Here is a 16,257-nt window from a genome sequence, read left to right on the forward strand (position 1 = left end):
GCGTAGGCAACCATCCTCCTATTTTGCATCAATACGCAGCCTAGTCCCTTCCCTGATACATGACTGTAGACTACAAAGTTTTCGATGTCGTCGAGCACAGTGAGCACTGACGCCATCGCCAATCTCTTTTTTAGTTCTAAGAAACTTGTCTCACAAGCTCGGTTCCATATGAACAGTTGTTCTTTTTTTGTTAGTTGAGTCAGGGCAGCTACAATCTTAAAAAAATCCTTTATAAAACGATGGTAGTAACCTATTAGTCCCAAAAAACTTTGTATCTCAGTCGTTGTAGTCGGACGAGGCCATTCCATCACTACCTCAACCTTGGTTGGATCCACTACTATTCCTTCCAATGACACCACGTGGCTTAAGAAACCAAAATTTTTAAGCCAAAACTCGCATTTCAAACGTTCCGGTCTCAGCATGGTCAATACTCCCCTTAGATGACCCTCATGTTCTTTACTAGATCTAAAATAAACCATGATGTTGTTGATGATTGTTATCACAATCGTGACAAGGAAGTTTCTAAATACCTTCTTCATTATATCTATAAATACAATGGGAGCATTCGTTCGCCCAAAAGACATAGACATTATTGTGAACCCATAATGTCTCTCGTAAGTTTAGAAAGCTGTCTTAGCTATATATATTCCCCAATTATTAATTAATGGTATCCGATCGCAAGTCACTACAACTTCATGCAACCAAAGTACGATCAGCGAATGTTTCACTTGCCCTCTTTTATTTTTTATTATTATTTATTTATTCTTTTATCCTTTTAAAAAATAGATATTACACGAACATTGCCAACCCACCCAAATTGTTGTGCATAATGTATTCCATGTGTTAATGGTGCGCAAGTACACACCATATTTGTCAAAAGTGAAAACACTAGCAACAACGAGATCACTCAATCAGATTTTGTGGAAGAACAATCAAACCTAAGAAGTGACTTGAAATAGAGAAGAGGAAATGTGGGCGTCATACCCCGAATTATTTTAGGATTAGTAAACTTCGAGTACGAAATAAATGAATTGACCTTATATAAACCCCCAGTATGTTTTAATGATCGAGAAAATCAAATCACATGTAATCATCTTGTAAAATATTAATATTCTCAATTAATAAATTTACAAAGAGAAGTTAATATTTGGTTGTCTAGTATAGAATACTGCATCCAAAGACTCTTTTTCATCCTTTGATCAGTTGAATGTTACCATCTCTATAAGCATCTCTATTGCATATTAAGTTTTTACTCATTCACACACTAAATTAATAAAACGTAATACAAAAACTTCCACAATTTCAATTCATGTTGTTCAAAAAATTAAATTCAATTAATGCATGAAAAAACTTAATTAACTTATAAATTTATACAATAATGATGTTTTTCTTTATGCTCCAAGCAATTTTGTATTATATATATCTCCTATAATTTATTTTAAACTAAAAATTGCAACATAAGGTTAAAATTGTAGCCATTATAATGCAATTTGATAAAAAGTCCAAGGTAATTATGACTTTTTTGAAGTACACTTTAAAAAATATAAGCAAAAATTCATACAAGACGAAAAGAAACTGAAATTTGTAAAATTACTGGCAGTGAAAGACTCGATTGTAAGCTGATTTAAGGAGACTATTGTTCTTACACCGAAAAATAGAAAGCTGATCTTATCTCACAATGCAAACCAATAACTAATTAATCTACACTGAAGAAGGCGGATTCTGTTATGATTGCGAAGAGACTTGAGAGTTTAAATAATTTAAATGAGCTTCTTTTTCTCGAAAAAGGACTTCAAATGCCATAGTTGCAATCCTGCCACTGATAAGCAAACAAAAAGCGAAAGCAAACTCAACCATGCCATCTTTGTGTTTGTACTTCTGTTCAGATCTTGCATCTCGTCCTCCCTGCAATCACAGATTGTTCACGGTTTCAGACCATTAACGAGGACGTCCATGAGTAACGGGGGCCGGGGTCAGCGAAAAGACTTGTATCGAACATGGTTGAGAACAAGTGAGAACGAGTAATCTCAATTCCTAAATGGGGGAATGGAGTGGGGGCAAAGAAGTAGAATGCATGATTCTGTTTTACCTTTCACGGAGATAATTCATCTCTTCTTGAATAGAATTGGCTGTGTCAAACAACTTCTGAAGCTCTAATTCCATGGCCTGACATTGTAAGAGAATCGTTAATGACATAGCCACATGAGATTGGGAAAACAACTCACTGCCATTTATTAGAATTGAAAAAAACAAGCAGCATTCATCGAGTCCCAAGTCAGTTTGTGTTCCAGTGAGTTCAAAACTTGATGAATAGTAAGCTTCTGTGTGTTCCAGTGAGTCCAAAACTTGATGAATAGTAAGCTTGTGTGTGTTCCAGTGAGTCCAAAACTTGATAATTGCAGAGATTCGACACAATTTTGATGTCGTTGTAGCAAAATTATGGAAAAAGTCAAGAAATTAGTTGGCCATCATAATTCAGTTCCTCCCCACTTTATCTTTGGTGAGGGTATTTGAATTCAACAACTCCAAAAAATCACCTGACCCAATTCAAATGGTAATTTTCTACGTGGGGTACTGCATTAAGATTTTTGAATTTGTTATTACCTAGTTGAATCGAAATACCCTCACCAAATCTTCGGCCAACATAATTCGAACTTCTATAGATTGTTTTCTGTTTCCAAGTGTTATTTGGTCTAATGACGCTAATAGCAGAGTACTTCACCAACATAAGACATTACTAGAGTTGGTGTATGAATGGACCAATTTAAAAAGTTAACAGATAAGTAAATTAGAACAGGAGGGGAAAGAAATTTCCTACACCAAATCATATGTCATGCCACAAAAGAACTCGCACCAATAGTGGGAGACATTCATTCAAACAGTCAAGTCTAGACCACAAGCTTGATGACACTTTTTAGGACCCATGTGAGATCCCGCATCGGTTGGGGAGGAGAACGAAGCATTCTTTATAAAGGTGTGGAAACCTCTCCCTAGCAGACGCGTTTTAAAAACTTTGAGGGAGAGCCCAAAGAGGACAATATCTGCTAGCGGTGGGCTTAGGCCATTACAAATGGTATCAGAGCTAGACATCGGACAATGTGCCAGCGAGGAGACTGAGCCCCGAAGGGGGTGGATTGTGAGTTTCCACATCGGTTAGAGAGGAGAACAAAGCATTCTTTATAAGGGTGTGGAAACCTCTCCCTAGCAAACGCGTTTTAAAAACCTTGAGGGAAAGCCCGAAAGGGAAAGCCCAAAGAGGACAATATCTGCTAGCTAGCGGTGAGCTTAGGCCGTTACAACCCATGTCTCTAGATTGGTATGGTACTATTCACTCAAGAATTTTGAACCCAACTCCACTTATGTCATGTGAATATAGGCACAACCCATAAATCTTCTAAATAATGTAGAACTCTAATAGCAACAATAATGGTGCTGAACGTCCTTGTCAAGTGAACTGTTAAAATTGGTCCAGAGAAGCATTCATTCCTAAGAGAGAATCTGACAATGAGATTGCTGGCAGCATTAGAAGGAAGAATACTGAGAAAACTTGGCGAGTGAAAACTTTGTTTGGGAGGATGTCTCATGCTCTCTACTACAACTTTTTCTTTCAAAATATGCCTTCTTTCAAACTATGAAGAAAAGTGGCTTTATATTTAGCGAAACAAGTGCACACCTTGAGTGGAAAAAGGGAAAGAAAAAATTTAGCCATCATATTAATTTAAAGATCTTTCCTATTATCTTGGAATGCAGAGGATAAGACATCCCGAACTAAATCTTGTTAGCAAAATGACCTCGGAGATACCGAAGGAAATCAAAGAAAGAATCTTCATAGTAAGATGATCACAAGCATCCATGGGAAGGAGAATTGTGGATTTTCTTGGACCAAAGAGAGGAAATTTAGATATGACCACAATCCTGGTCAAATGTTGCTAAGCCCAAACCTCTTTTCGAGGAGTCAACAATCCCAAGGGTGGAAAATAAAGCCTCAAACATTATGTTGGTGAGACCGGTGCCTAGATGGACAGGTTTCTAATCTCCAATGAACTATCCCCTACCTCTTTTACCGTCTCGGGTTCCAAAGACATCAAAATGAAAGAAGCTACGGACGAGACAACTAGATTTACATGATGGTAGAAAGGACGATCTTAAAAGAGAAAAATTAAAATCCACGCCTGCTTCTAAATTGGACACACCTCATTAGAGATGTTAATAGAGAGAAAAAAGAATTTTTTTGGGAAAAGAAATTTTCAATTTTTATTGGAGGAGAACTAAGAAAGTAATTTTCTTCCTAGACTGTGTGTCCTAAGCTTGGTTCTAACTGTAATTTATGAAAAACAGCAGATCTACACTAGGCTTTTTGCTTTATTTCTGCTCCTACAGTTAAAGAATCCTACCACACATTGAACGATGATTTGTGATTTTGTTGTGTATGTTGTGCAATTGCTCCTACAGTTTGAATAGCTGGAATTCCCTACATCAGCGCTTCAACTGTTCTTGGATATATGCAAATTCAACAAAAGAAACATAATTCGATCACTTTCTGGAAATATAATTAGAAAGATAACAAAAACTCTGAGGCTGAACGCAGTCAACGATGGCCTGGAGTTTGCAACTTGAAAGGAACTTTAGGTCGTTCAATTGGAAGGAGTGCCTAAGGAGATACAACTAATACAAGCAAGGAATGGTAAATTCCTCAAATCCGGAGAAAGATCTAGACAAAGAATTCAAAATTCGGGTAAACGCGCCAATCAAAATCCTCGTAAACAATCAAGCAATCGAACAGAACCAAGTTCAATCAACATTTATCATAGACATGCGAAAACTTACATCGACAGAGCCTTTCTTAGCAACATTGGACCAATCCTTGGCAGCCACACCCGTCCTCCAATCGAAATCCACGGACAATGTGACCTGAGGCTGGTGATCGGGAGCCCAAAAGCAGGTCATGAAATCACCCGCCTCCGCAGCAACGAAAGCAAATTGCCCCGATTCCACCTTATCGGAGTAATGGTAGGTATTTCCAGTAGCCGAAGTCACCTACAGATTCCAAAACCCTAAATCAAGCATCACAAATCGACCAAAAACCCCCCCGAAAAAACAAAAAAAATCAAGAGATCCTCCCAAAAAAAAAAAAAGGAAAGTACCCGAACAATGAGCTTGCGATCATCAGTCAAAGGCTGGCCTTCATTGGGATTAACAACGTGATACTTACCGACGGACATGGCGTTGTGCTTAATGTCCTCAGAGATACACTTGGTGTGGCCGGACTGCAAGTCGAATCGGAGAGATTCAGATCCAGACGACATGAATCCGATGAGGAAAATAAGGTGAAAAGCGGCGAAAAATCGCACCATTTTTGAGAAGGGAAGAAAGTTTTCAATGGGAAGTAAGCGGAGAGAGAGAGAGATTCGGGATTATGTGCTTAGTAGAAGAAACAAGAGACGATATCAATGGCGGCCAACGAAAATGTAAATCGCAAATTCAAAGAATTATTATTATCACATTACACATTAAATTACATTTAACAATAAATAAATAAAAAATATGAAATTAAAATGATGTCAGTTGCTCGATTCTCATTGGCCAAGACACGTACTCTTCCTTCCTTCCTTGACTGACACGTGTTTTATCAAACCATTAAACTATTAAATTCATAGGTTCATTTCGTAGCTCTTTGATTAAATTAGATTCAACATTTCTATGTTTCGATGCAACAACAACAAGAAAACTTCAGCTATCGAGCACTTCTGCCCCGATAAATATTTTACACTTATGAAGTTTAGTCCTTCGGACCTTTCAATCTCGTAACTTTAGTAGCTAGGCGCTCGCACGCTTTAAGGGTCGTTTCAAGTATTGCACTAAGAAAGACTCCAGCCATTTCTAAAGGCTAGATTTTCAGTCAAGCTATTTCTTTAAAACGGTTTCGGTCTTCAATCTATTCTCTTCGTTCTGAAGTTTCGGACTGATTTTTTATGGTCTTTTTTCCTTAAACTTCGGCGCTCTTTAAACTCTCTTCCAGGAAATTTTTGCTTGGTCTAGTAACAAGCGGTCCAATCACCGTCAAATTTTTAATATAAATATAAAATTTTATTAGAAAAGTATAATTGCTTTGTTGTTGGTTACCATAAATAAAGAATTGCATAATACCAAAAAAAAAAAAACAAAAAAACATTAATGCTAAAGCAATAAAAAACACACAAATATTGGAGTAATCTTGTACTGCGTCTTTGTCTCGGCTGGAAAATCATTTAAAAAAATGATGATTATTAAAAATATTCCGACACTTTTGGTGAGATTTCACATGAGTTAAAAAGAGAAACGAAGTATTTCTTATAAAGATGTGAAAACCTCATCTTACTAGACACGTTTTAAAACCGTGAGGTTGATAAAATACGTAACGAGCCAAAGTGAACAATATATTTTCTTAACAGAGTTAGACATACATACAAACACACACACAAATAACCTGTCATAGTTTAAGATTGTCTGGCTTGACCATAACTGGTACATAAAAACATTGATCACTTAACTCATATGTTGATGATCCGTTCCTAAAAATCGAGATCTGTAGATCATTGTGGCAATGATCCTTCTCATTACAATACTCATGACCACCCTTAAAACTTTATAAATTTTTTTTATCATTTATATGTAAATAAAAACAACGTATCTACATTCTATAGATTATCTCCCTCTTCGATTTCTTCTCTTTCGTTGTCACGACTTGATTTTCGAGATTTCAAATCTCGGACCATGACTAGAAAACAATACAACAGTAAATAAATGAAAGCAAAAACACAATAAAATTTCGAGCGAATTAATAAGATACAACACTATAGTCAAAATCTAAAATCCAATACAAAAATAATTCAAAACCGCTGTCGTTTAAGTTATTTACAAACAATGAAGGTGAGCGGGATACAAAATGTTACAAATGACAACCCATAAAATACAAATTAAATTGACGCCCCGAGTCGACACCTCTATGTGATAGTACAGCTCCCAAGCAGTCCTCTACCTCAACCAGTCATTTGTGATCACCTAAAAAAAGGAAAAGAAGTGAGTATAAAAACATTCAGTAAGCAACCAACTTGTAAGCTCTCCTTGCATCATTAACCTAGTAAGTAACCACAAATTTTTCATTGGGTTCCAAGAAGATCGGACCCAGTTCAAGAATTCTCCTGATTCCTCGTGTTATCTACTTATGTAGTCTCTCGTCCTCTCAAGGTAGTTATATTCTACACAGTATTAGTTCCTTACGTTATCTGCTTATGTAGTTCCTTGTGTTATCTGCTTATGTATTCTCTCATCCCCTCTCAAGGTGGGTTTTATTCTACGCAGTAGTAGTTCCTAGTGTTGTAGTTCCTAGTGTTGTCTACTTATGTAGTCTGTCATCCCCCACTAAAAGTGGGTTTCATTCCAATTTTTCTTGGGTGGCTTGGAGATTTACTAGGTTCTTAGGACTTTTAGGCGACCTAGATCTCATCTCGCCTTTTCAGGTTATTTGGGGTTAGCCCTTCGAAGCTAAACTAGTCCTCTAGGTGCATTTAGGTCTAGACCTCTGTTCAACGCTCATGATCCTAGGGTGCTCGGTATACTGAAAACGTATTGACCTCGATTAACGTGAAAATAGCTCTTACTCTATTGCCTTATTCTTAACTTGGTTCACTCGTGCATGCTTGGTTAGGGAGAAATTTCTATCGATCATCTAAAGCACGAGAAACATGATCCATTCATTCAGGCATTGCTTATGAGGGAAATATTTCTATAAGTCACCTGTAGCATTGAACACAAGCTAAAACATTCATGCAATCAAACGAGCTCGATAGGGAGATAACATCCATCAATCGCTCGAAGCACCGATCACATTAGTCCATACTTCCTTCTAACACAACAGAAAGTATATAGAACAACATTTATCAGAAATCTCATCGTAAGTCTTTTGGTACTAGCATCTTGCATAGCTTACTCGTCCATATTGCCCAACTCGTTTTCTAATCATGCATATTTTATTTCTAGCTCAATGTAAATATAAAAACAACATGCATACCAAAATTCTCCTTCTAGGGGCATAACGATAATTTTTCATGACATACATACAATGCATTCTCATCCGAAATTGCCCTTCAGAAGTTTTAAACATGCATTTTTCTAACTCCCTAAGATAAGGAATGCTCGCATGCTAGATCGTTCTAGCGATCCCTACAAGTATTACTTGCCTGAAGTCCATATGGTTAATTACCAGGATGAAGCGTGCCTTTTCGAGCTTGTTTTTTCACTTGTTAGAGGCTCCAAATTTTTTGAAAAATTATTGGCAGGTCTTGGTTCAAATAAAATTAAGATCAGTATTGATATCGAGACGAAAAACAGTCGAACAAATTGAATGAGTAAAAAAGGAACTCACTGTGCGTTGGTTTGTGCAGTTCAAGTCAATCCGCATTTTCAATTCAAATGTTGGGTTGTCAATTCATGCACGAATCTTGGGTTGGTTATTGATAGGGTCGAGTCGATCTACAACACGTGTCGCCATAAAAAACCGTACACGCTTCTGCACTCCATGCTTGACACGTGTCAATCATTAGTCATTGTGGCGCTCAATACGTGTCTCAACCATTTCCAAACGAACACATCTCCCCTCTATGCGACACGTAGCTTCCTCCAGTTCATCTTCTTCGCCTACGGTCATACGATTCCAGTTTTCGATCTTTCTTTACATTTTCATTATTTTCATAAAAAAAAAAAATCGAATCAACTTGATTCATTCACCAAGTTATAGATTTTAATCCATCTATACCAAGGTGTTTTTCTTGTAACTTATTTCCAAACACACGAAGAAATGTTCACGTTCAAAGTATACAAAAAACTACATAATTACCGTTCTTGGACGATTCGTTGAAACTCTAATTCCAACCCGAATCTCCTCTGAGTTTTGTAGACCTCTTTGAGATAAATAGTCTTTTTTGTGCAATTCCAAATGGGAAGTAAGTCTTCATATCTTGTTGGTGAAACTGACTACTTAAGGCATAGTCATAGTCAAGCCTCCAAAAGACTAAGACTAAGACTCCAGAAGAAAAGGAGTCGAGCCTCCTCAAAAGCATAGTAAAAGATGACTAAGACTCCAAAAGAAAAAGTAGTCGAGCCTCAATTAAGGGGAGACGTACTTTGTTCGAGGGGAGGTGTTGGATGATAAAAGTCCCACCTCGGCTAATTTAGAGAACGATCATGGATTTATAATCAAGGAATATTCTCTCTATTGGTATGAGGTCTTTTGGGAAGTCCAAAGTAGCCATGAGAGCTTATGCTCAAAGTAGACAATATTATACTATTATAGATAGTCGTGTCCGTCTAACATGAATTTGGTTACGAACTTGCGTGGAATCACTACTAAATTAATACATCAAAAGCTCACGTGGACAATATCATATTATTGTGGGGATACCTCAGACCCCAAATTCGGGAGGGGAACACAATGACCATTTTATCCCTCAGTTGACTTTGAGCAACTCATTTTAAATTTCTCACTATTTTTTTTTATATTTTTTTTAGGTTCATGAGATTTTAATCTTAAAGTATTTTTCTCTTCTACATATCTTGAAATTCGGCCTCTTTAAACTTCAAAGGAAGGAAAAATAGAGAAATTAATTACAGTCGAGGCTTAGGTATTACATTCATCTATTTCAACCTATGACTAATACTCATAGCTCCCTTATTTCATTCCTTGTTCTCTGGAACCTTTCCAATTTTTTTTTTTTTTAAATAAAAATGGGAAAGTTTTCATTTATAAACATTTCTAAACATGAATATAATAAATTCGGACTAACAATTTGTTTTCAAGTTGGGTTTTTCAAATTTAAAGAAATTAGCTATTTAAATTAAAATAAATTATTTGTGTGCATATGCTGACTCTAAAAAATTTTTTTTTTTTTTTTAAGTTTAAAGATATTAATGCTATTTAATGGATGTTTTTCAAACATAGTAAATGTATTTTTTTTAATTAAAAAAAAACTTTAAGAATATAATTAAAAAAAAAAAAGGTTAAAAAGATATTTTTGAAACAAAATTATATCTGATTTCCAACCAAAACTAACTATAAAGATATTTTTTAAAAAAAAAATTGAAGGTTTAAGTTACGAGTTGAAACTTTTAAAACTTTTGAGGTGTTTTTATTAATTTAACCTATTTTAAATATTCGAGGTATAAATTTGGCATAAAAACGAATAATTTATTACCTTTGGTGGGAAGCAAGGCATGGTAGGAAAGGTTAAGCTATCCAGTGGAAGAGGCAGAGAAAGATTTGGGATTGTACTCCTCTATTACATGCAAGAACACTTGAGGAGGATCTTCTCTGTTGCATAAACATAAGATAACAACACCAAATCAACTCCAAAAATAAAGCAATGTTTTAGAGCACACAATGCAGGAAATGGAGATTGGAAACGAACAAAGATTACGAACAGAAAACGAACCTTTCTTTAGCTTCTTGGTACGTACAACTCGAAGCAACAGCCAAAACTTGTCCTCCGCAGTTGTACGACAACGACGCCACGCTATTTGGAAATCTAGGCAACTAAAACCAAACGAACAACATTCAAACATAGGTGGCCAGGTCAGGGTCACATAAATTTTAGAGGACAATGCAAAAGAATCCCATACCTCAAGGATTCTTCTCTTGCTTTGGAAATCCCATACGCTAACAAAGCCTGCATTGTCACCCGTTGCAAAGGCACCATGGTGTCTAAATGCAACATACAAAATTAGAATAATGTGACAAAACATGTTGATGTTGTCCAGCTGAAAGCTAAAGACACTATAATTCATACATTGGATTAAACCCAATATCATTCACTGACTCCAAATGCTTTCTTCTACCCTTTGACTTTGGGTGACACCAGAAAATATATCTGTTCCAAAAATATAAAGGAAATGCTGTGTAAGAATAATGCATCCCAGGAATTATTGGACAAGCCCAAATAATGATTCAAGAATATCATGAATAGTAAAGACAAGCTACGGTTCTGGAGAGATCAAGCATTTCATTCTGATTGTATTAAATTTTTTTAGACACTCTAGAATGATGGAACGTGGCAGAAAATGAATCGTTTCATTTGTCTCTTTTCTCCTTAATTAAGCCTAAAGTGTAACTAGATGGAGGAGGCCGAAATGCCTAGGATTTGGAATCTAGGTTTGACCCTTGACGATCCCAATACTCCCTAACAGCCTGACTACGTCACTTTACTTGTCTTAAACTAGAGTACCCTAAGCTTAGAATCCAGAATCAAGATTTAACACACGACACGACGGCTTCAACATTCTCCTACAATCTGACTATGTCGCCTTACTTATCTAAAGCTACTTGTGAGATTGAAGACTATTTTCACATGGGTCCTATCAATATGCTTCCATAACTCACATGCTTCCTCGTAAATTTCACAGAAGATCTCCTAATATAAGATTGCTTCAAACTAAGCACACTTAACTTTAGAGTTCCTACAATTACAGCACTAAAACGGAAGGTGCACATCATTCGTATAGATAATAACCATGAATTAGTACACGTATACCAATACTCCAAATGACATTAGACAAGTTAGTAACATGAAAATAGTATCAGTGAACAAAAATCGTTGACAACACTTCATACAGGTGTTCAAAGTAGCGAAGCAGTCGTTTGTAAGCAATTCCCAGTAAACACCTCCAAACAAGTTATAAGTTTTCTGTGTTCCCATAATTGACTAAAATCAACTGAACCGGACAACAGATTATTACTGTAGCACCCAGAAGGATAATGTGAGATCCCATCCATTCAGAGAGGAGAAAGAAACACCCTTTATAAGGGTATGAAAACCACTCCCTAACAGACGCGTTTTAAAAACCTTGAAGGAAGCCCAAAAGGAAAAGCTTAAATAGGATAATATCTGGTAGCGGTGAGCTTGAGCCGTTACAAATAAGATAAAGCTTTTAAGCAATATACTAACTCGAGCCAGTTCAATATATGATTTAAGTAATTAGCATCCATATTCAAAGGTAGGGAAAGCAAAAACCTGATATCATCTGCTTGGTCCAGACAAGCAATCTCCAAAGCCACACGTCCATCTACTGAGCCAATCGCAAATCCTGCAAGGAAAGTATTTAGAAGTGAACACAATTCAAGCAAAAGTTGTCCTGATCTACATAGTTTTAACAAAAAGTACATATTAAGAAGAAAAAAAAGGCGTCCTTCAACAATCAGAATATTAGCTATAAGTTATCTGGAAGAGACTGCATAATACGTCAACCTTATCTGGAAGAGACTGCATAATACGTCAACCAACCTTCAGTATAAGGAACAGAGCTTACACAAGCAACTGGAACTTTCATACAAGAATCTGTGAGTTGAACTGGTTTTTGCATGTTACGAAAGTCCAGTGAATATACGCATACTCCAGAAGCCACAATTAAATTAAATCCAGAGATAGACATGGACACCACATCTGAACCCCTGTTTCTCACAAATGACACACATTTTTCTCTACGCGTGTCCCACAACAGTATCTTTCCATCCAAACCCGCTGTTACTATTTGGCCTACAAAAATAAAGGGAGTAAATTCTATTTTTTCATAACCAATGTGACAAAGGGTCTCAAATAACTTTTCTAAACAACACAGAATTTAATAAGCCAATTCTTGAGAATGAGAATCACGGTTAATCAAGTTCAAAAGGAAAATACTAGCCAGTCATTAACAAGCATACTAAAAGGAAAGATTATAATTTCCAACATGATCAATAGTTTACCAAAAGTTATATGTCAAGAGGTAAAGTAGCTCACATGTTTGATCCGAATAGCTGATATTGGTTGCAATATCGTCATGCTTTCCAATGGTTTCAGAAATTCCTGATTGCAAGTCATACCTGTAAAGTTTTAATGAAAGCCATTAGCAACCTATGCTCAAGATATCCAACCATGACTCAATGCCGCTAGCATAAAACAGACCTAGAAAGGTAAAGAAAAGAACAAGGAAAAATTTATAATAACGTTTTTAGAAACTATTGCAAGATAAAGTAACGGACTAAAATACTTGTAATTTGTCTGTTTTTGCTAGACTCATAATACAATACATTTGTTTATATTCGTTTTTTGTTTCTCATAAAAAAACTATGGATACAATATTACAAATGGGCTTATCCAAGGAACACTTTCTTCCATTATGAACAAGAAAAGAGTGGATGTGAAAAAAGTTCATGAGTGGGATTTGTTATCCCAGAACCGCCTTCTTCCAAGTGTTTTGGGTGGTTCATTCAAAACACATGGGATGATCAAGTTTGAAATTTTGGATCAATGTCGAAAGGGGAGGAGTCCTCCACAAAGAAATCACACATTTGAGTTTCGAAGAGAAGATTCTTTCAAACTTACTTTACAAGATTCAGATGATGACTAGAAAATTATTTTGCTAGGAGATCTTGTAGATTCGAAAATGAATATTCTCGAAGAAAGGGAGAATGGTAAGAAAATAAGTGATCAACCAAGATCAAATAGAACTTATTCTCAAATTCAAACCAATTATGAGTCAACCATTATGCCGCACAGTCCAATCATTAAAGTTAAAAGATGACAAGAAGTATTGAATGCGTTTCCAAGCTGTAGATATCGTGTGAAACAGCCCCAAGCCCACCGCTAGTAGATATTGTCCTCTTTGGACTTTCCCTTCAAAGGCTTCCCCTCAAGGTTTTAAAACGTGTCTATTAGGGAGAGGTTTCTACACCTTTATAAGAAATGTTTTGTTCCCCTCTCCAACCAATGTGAGATCTCACAATCCAACCCTCTTGAGGGTCCAGCATCCTCGTTGGCACACCGCTCAGTGTACGACTCTGATACCATTTGAAACAGCCCAAGCCCACCGCTAACAGATAGTATATCTTCTTTGGGTTTTCCATTCAAGGGTTCCCCACGAGGTTTTAAGACGCGTCTGTTAGGGAGAGGTTTCTACACCCTTGTAAGGAATGTCGTTCCCTTCTCTAACTGATGTAGGATCTCACAATCCACACCCTTAGGGACCCAGCGTTCTCACTGGCACACCGCTCGATGTCTAGCTCTAATATCAAATTGTAACGACCTGTGATTCGAGGTATCGATAATCGGGTCGTTACATGGGAGAGTTGCGTTCATTCAAGTTTGATAAGGAAACTATTCATCCAAGAGACTTAATGAATCTAAAAACTCAAAATCATTCCTATCTTGACTACAATATGTACCTTTTAAACTCATGTATGCTTATGACTGTCGTGGGGCTTCACCTAGAATAAGAGGGGTTTTCATGCATAATTGAAGTAGTTCTTTTAATAATCCTCTTAAGAAATCAACCGACAAAAAAATTGACTATCTAGAACAGAATGAGATGAAAAGAAGAACAACAAACTACTGCATTTACTATTTCAGAGCAGAAAACAGGACAGAATTTAACTCCATCATTAACATCTAAATAATCCTCACGTTTCACTTCAGAAACTTTTCCTATTTGGTGGAAGGGAGTTGAAAGAGACAATTTCCTTCCCAACTTTGTGGAAATCATTTCAATAACTTAATAGTTATAGCCATAGACAAACAATTTCTCCAAGCATGTTGAATTGAAAGAAGAACAATGGAACAAATCGAGATAATTGCAAGATCCAAATATCTTAATCTGAACCATGATATTTCATTTCATAACATTAATCCAGAGGATTTGTAATTAAATTCGAACCCCAAACCTTCTTATTAAGCCATCAGAACCAGCGCTCAAAGCCAGTGACTCGTCCTGGAAGCAGCAGTCAAGCAGTGCAGCTTCGGAGGGAGCTTCAAGTCTGAGTGCAGAATTATCCACATCGTACAAACGAAGACTCTGTCCAAAAAAACCAAAACCTAGAACTTCATTCATAGTGAACGAAAAGAAATGGCAGAAACGTTGAAAGAATTTGGAACACCACAAGGAAGACTAACAGAATCCCAGGAAGAAATAAGGAGATTGTTGGAACGGGGAGCGAATTGGATTGTGGAGATGGCATCTTGGATCGGATTTTGAAAATCCAGCAAAACCCTGTTGGGTTCCATGTCTGGGGATCGAGGTTAGACGAACAAAAGAGGCGGGAAATGAAGTAATAGAACAAAATTTGAGTTGGATGAGACGCTCTTTCAAGCGGTCTAATAATAAATGAAGGGTTTTTGAAAGAATGATCCCTGGCGGATTGGCAGTGCGGTATCAGACGCTCGGCTGTGTGTATGGCTAAGCAAACTCTGCCCCTTTAGACTTTCGTCATCCAACCCCTCCTCTCTCTCCAACAAAGTACGTCTCTCCTTAATCGAGTCTGGACTCCACACAATTCTTCCCTAAACTAGCCGGGACTCATCCAACCCCTCTCCCCTTAATACTGAGGCTAGACTCCTTTTTGAACACAGATCTTTCCTAAATTAAGCCTATGTGGGACTTTCATCATTCAACCCTCGAATAAAGTAGACATTTGAGGATGACTAAGTTTAGGGCAGAGCTCTGATACCATGTTAGAAGAACACAACCCTACACAATGGTATGATATTATCCACCTTGAGCATAAGCTCTCATGGCTTTACTTCGAGCTTCCCAAAAGGTCTTATACTAATAGAGATAGTATTCCTTGATTATAAATCTTGATCGTTTCCTAAATCAGCCGATGTGAGACTTTCATCATCCAACAAGGACAAGCTTGTTGAGCAGACTCCCCCGAGTGGGCAAGAGGCCCTGGCACTTAGGTCAAGCAAGCTCAAATTACATTTGCTTCGGAATCAATTACCAATTCAAGATCCACAAAAATGAATATTAGAAATGATAGTAACCCCGCCGGTCATGAGCAATGTTGTCGCTCAGACACACATCATCTAAGGAAAAGTTCTTGTATCAAACGGTAAAGAATTACTCCATGAAAAGTAAAATTCAAATTATATTGTTCATCGAATATTTAAATACAATAGTACTTGTTTGAAATTCGAATCACTCTACTAAGATCGATAGCTTGAATAATCAATCTAAACTATTTATAATTGCAAATAAACCTAGCACGGACTAAATGAAAGTAAAAATGCTTTTTTTACCAAAAATTTTCAGTAACTTTCATATTTTATTACTATAATTAGACTATATTTTATGTCATAATTACCCACCACGTAAATAAGTCTTAAAATACATTAAAGAAATATCGTAACTCTAAATTATCATCCACTCTAAAATCGTAACTATCTAAAAATAAATGAAACTTTATTCTTACGTGGC

General features: G+C 36.6%; 2 protein-coding genes across 2 annotated transcripts; both read right to left on the reverse strand.

The window, feature by feature from the left end:
- Positions 1-1,503: 1,503 nt before the first annotated feature.
- LOC111454720 (transmembrane emp24 domain-containing protein p24delta9-like) lies at positions 1,504-5,482 on the reverse strand. Its single transcript, XM_023096235.1, has 4 exons — positions 5,145-5,482; positions 4,828-5,037; positions 2,090-2,166; positions 1,504-1,905 (listed from the first exon to the last, which is right to left on the reverse strand). Exons 1-4 carry the CDS (start codon positions 5,352-5,354, stop codon positions 1,761-1,763), a joined length of 642 nt encoding a protein of 213 aa, XP_022952003.1. The 5' UTR covers positions 5,355-5,482; the 3' UTR covers positions 1,504-1,760.
- Positions 5,483-6,836: 1,354 nt separating this feature from the next.
- On the reverse strand, positions 6,837-15,180 carry LOC111454056 (mitotic checkpoint protein BUB3.3). The gene is made up of 10 exons (XM_023095343.1): positions 14,955-15,180; positions 14,726-14,856; positions 12,807-12,889; positions 12,312-12,563; positions 12,042-12,114; positions 10,821-10,901; positions 10,654-10,735; positions 10,467-10,567; positions 10,230-10,345; positions 6,837-7,041 (listed from the first exon to the last, which is right to left on the reverse strand). Exons 1-9 carry the CDS (start codon positions 15,063-15,065, stop codon positions 10,267-10,269), a joined length of 993 nt encoding a protein of 330 aa, XP_022951111.1. The 5' UTR covers positions 15,066-15,180; the 3' UTR covers positions 6,837-7,041; positions 10,230-10,266.
- Positions 15,181-16,257: the final 1,077 nt, after the last annotated feature.

This window comes from Cucurbita moschata, unplaced genomic scaffold, assembly GCF_002738365.1.
Source record: "Cucurbita moschata cultivar Rifu unplaced genomic scaffold, Cmos_1.0 Cmo_Scf00016, whole genome shotgun sequence".
In the NCBI taxonomy this organism is placed as follows: Eukaryota; Viridiplantae; Streptophyta; class Magnoliopsida; order Cucurbitales; family Cucurbitaceae; genus Cucurbita; species Cucurbita moschata.

Bases quoted from the DNA above. Each gene is read 5' to 3' on its own strand.
- LOC111454720 (XM_023096235.1), bottom strand. From the start codon at position 5,354: ATGGTGCGATTTTTCGCCGCTTTTCACCTTATTTTCCTCATCGGATTC. The intron at 5,038-5,144 runs GTACTTTCCTTT...TGGAATCTGTAG, and splicing joins ATCGCAAGCTCATTGTTCGG to GTGACTTCGGCTACTGGAAA. The intron at 1,906-2,089 runs GTAAAACAGAAT...CTGTGATTGCAG, and splicing joins ATGAATTATCTCCGTGAAAG to GGAGGACGAGATGCAAGATC.
- LOC111454056 (XM_023095343.1), bottom strand. From the start codon at position 15,065: ATGGAACCCAACAGGGTTTTGCTGGATTTTCAAAATCCGATCCAAGAT. The intron at 14,857-14,954 runs GTTAGTCTTCCT...TTTTTTGGACAG, and splicing joins TTATTTCTTCCTGGGATTCT to AGTCTTCGTTTGTACGATGT. The intron at 12,115-12,311 runs GTTGGTTGACGT...CTTTCCTTGCAG, and splicing joins CTCTGTTCCTTATACTGAAG to GATTTGCGATTGGCTCAGTA.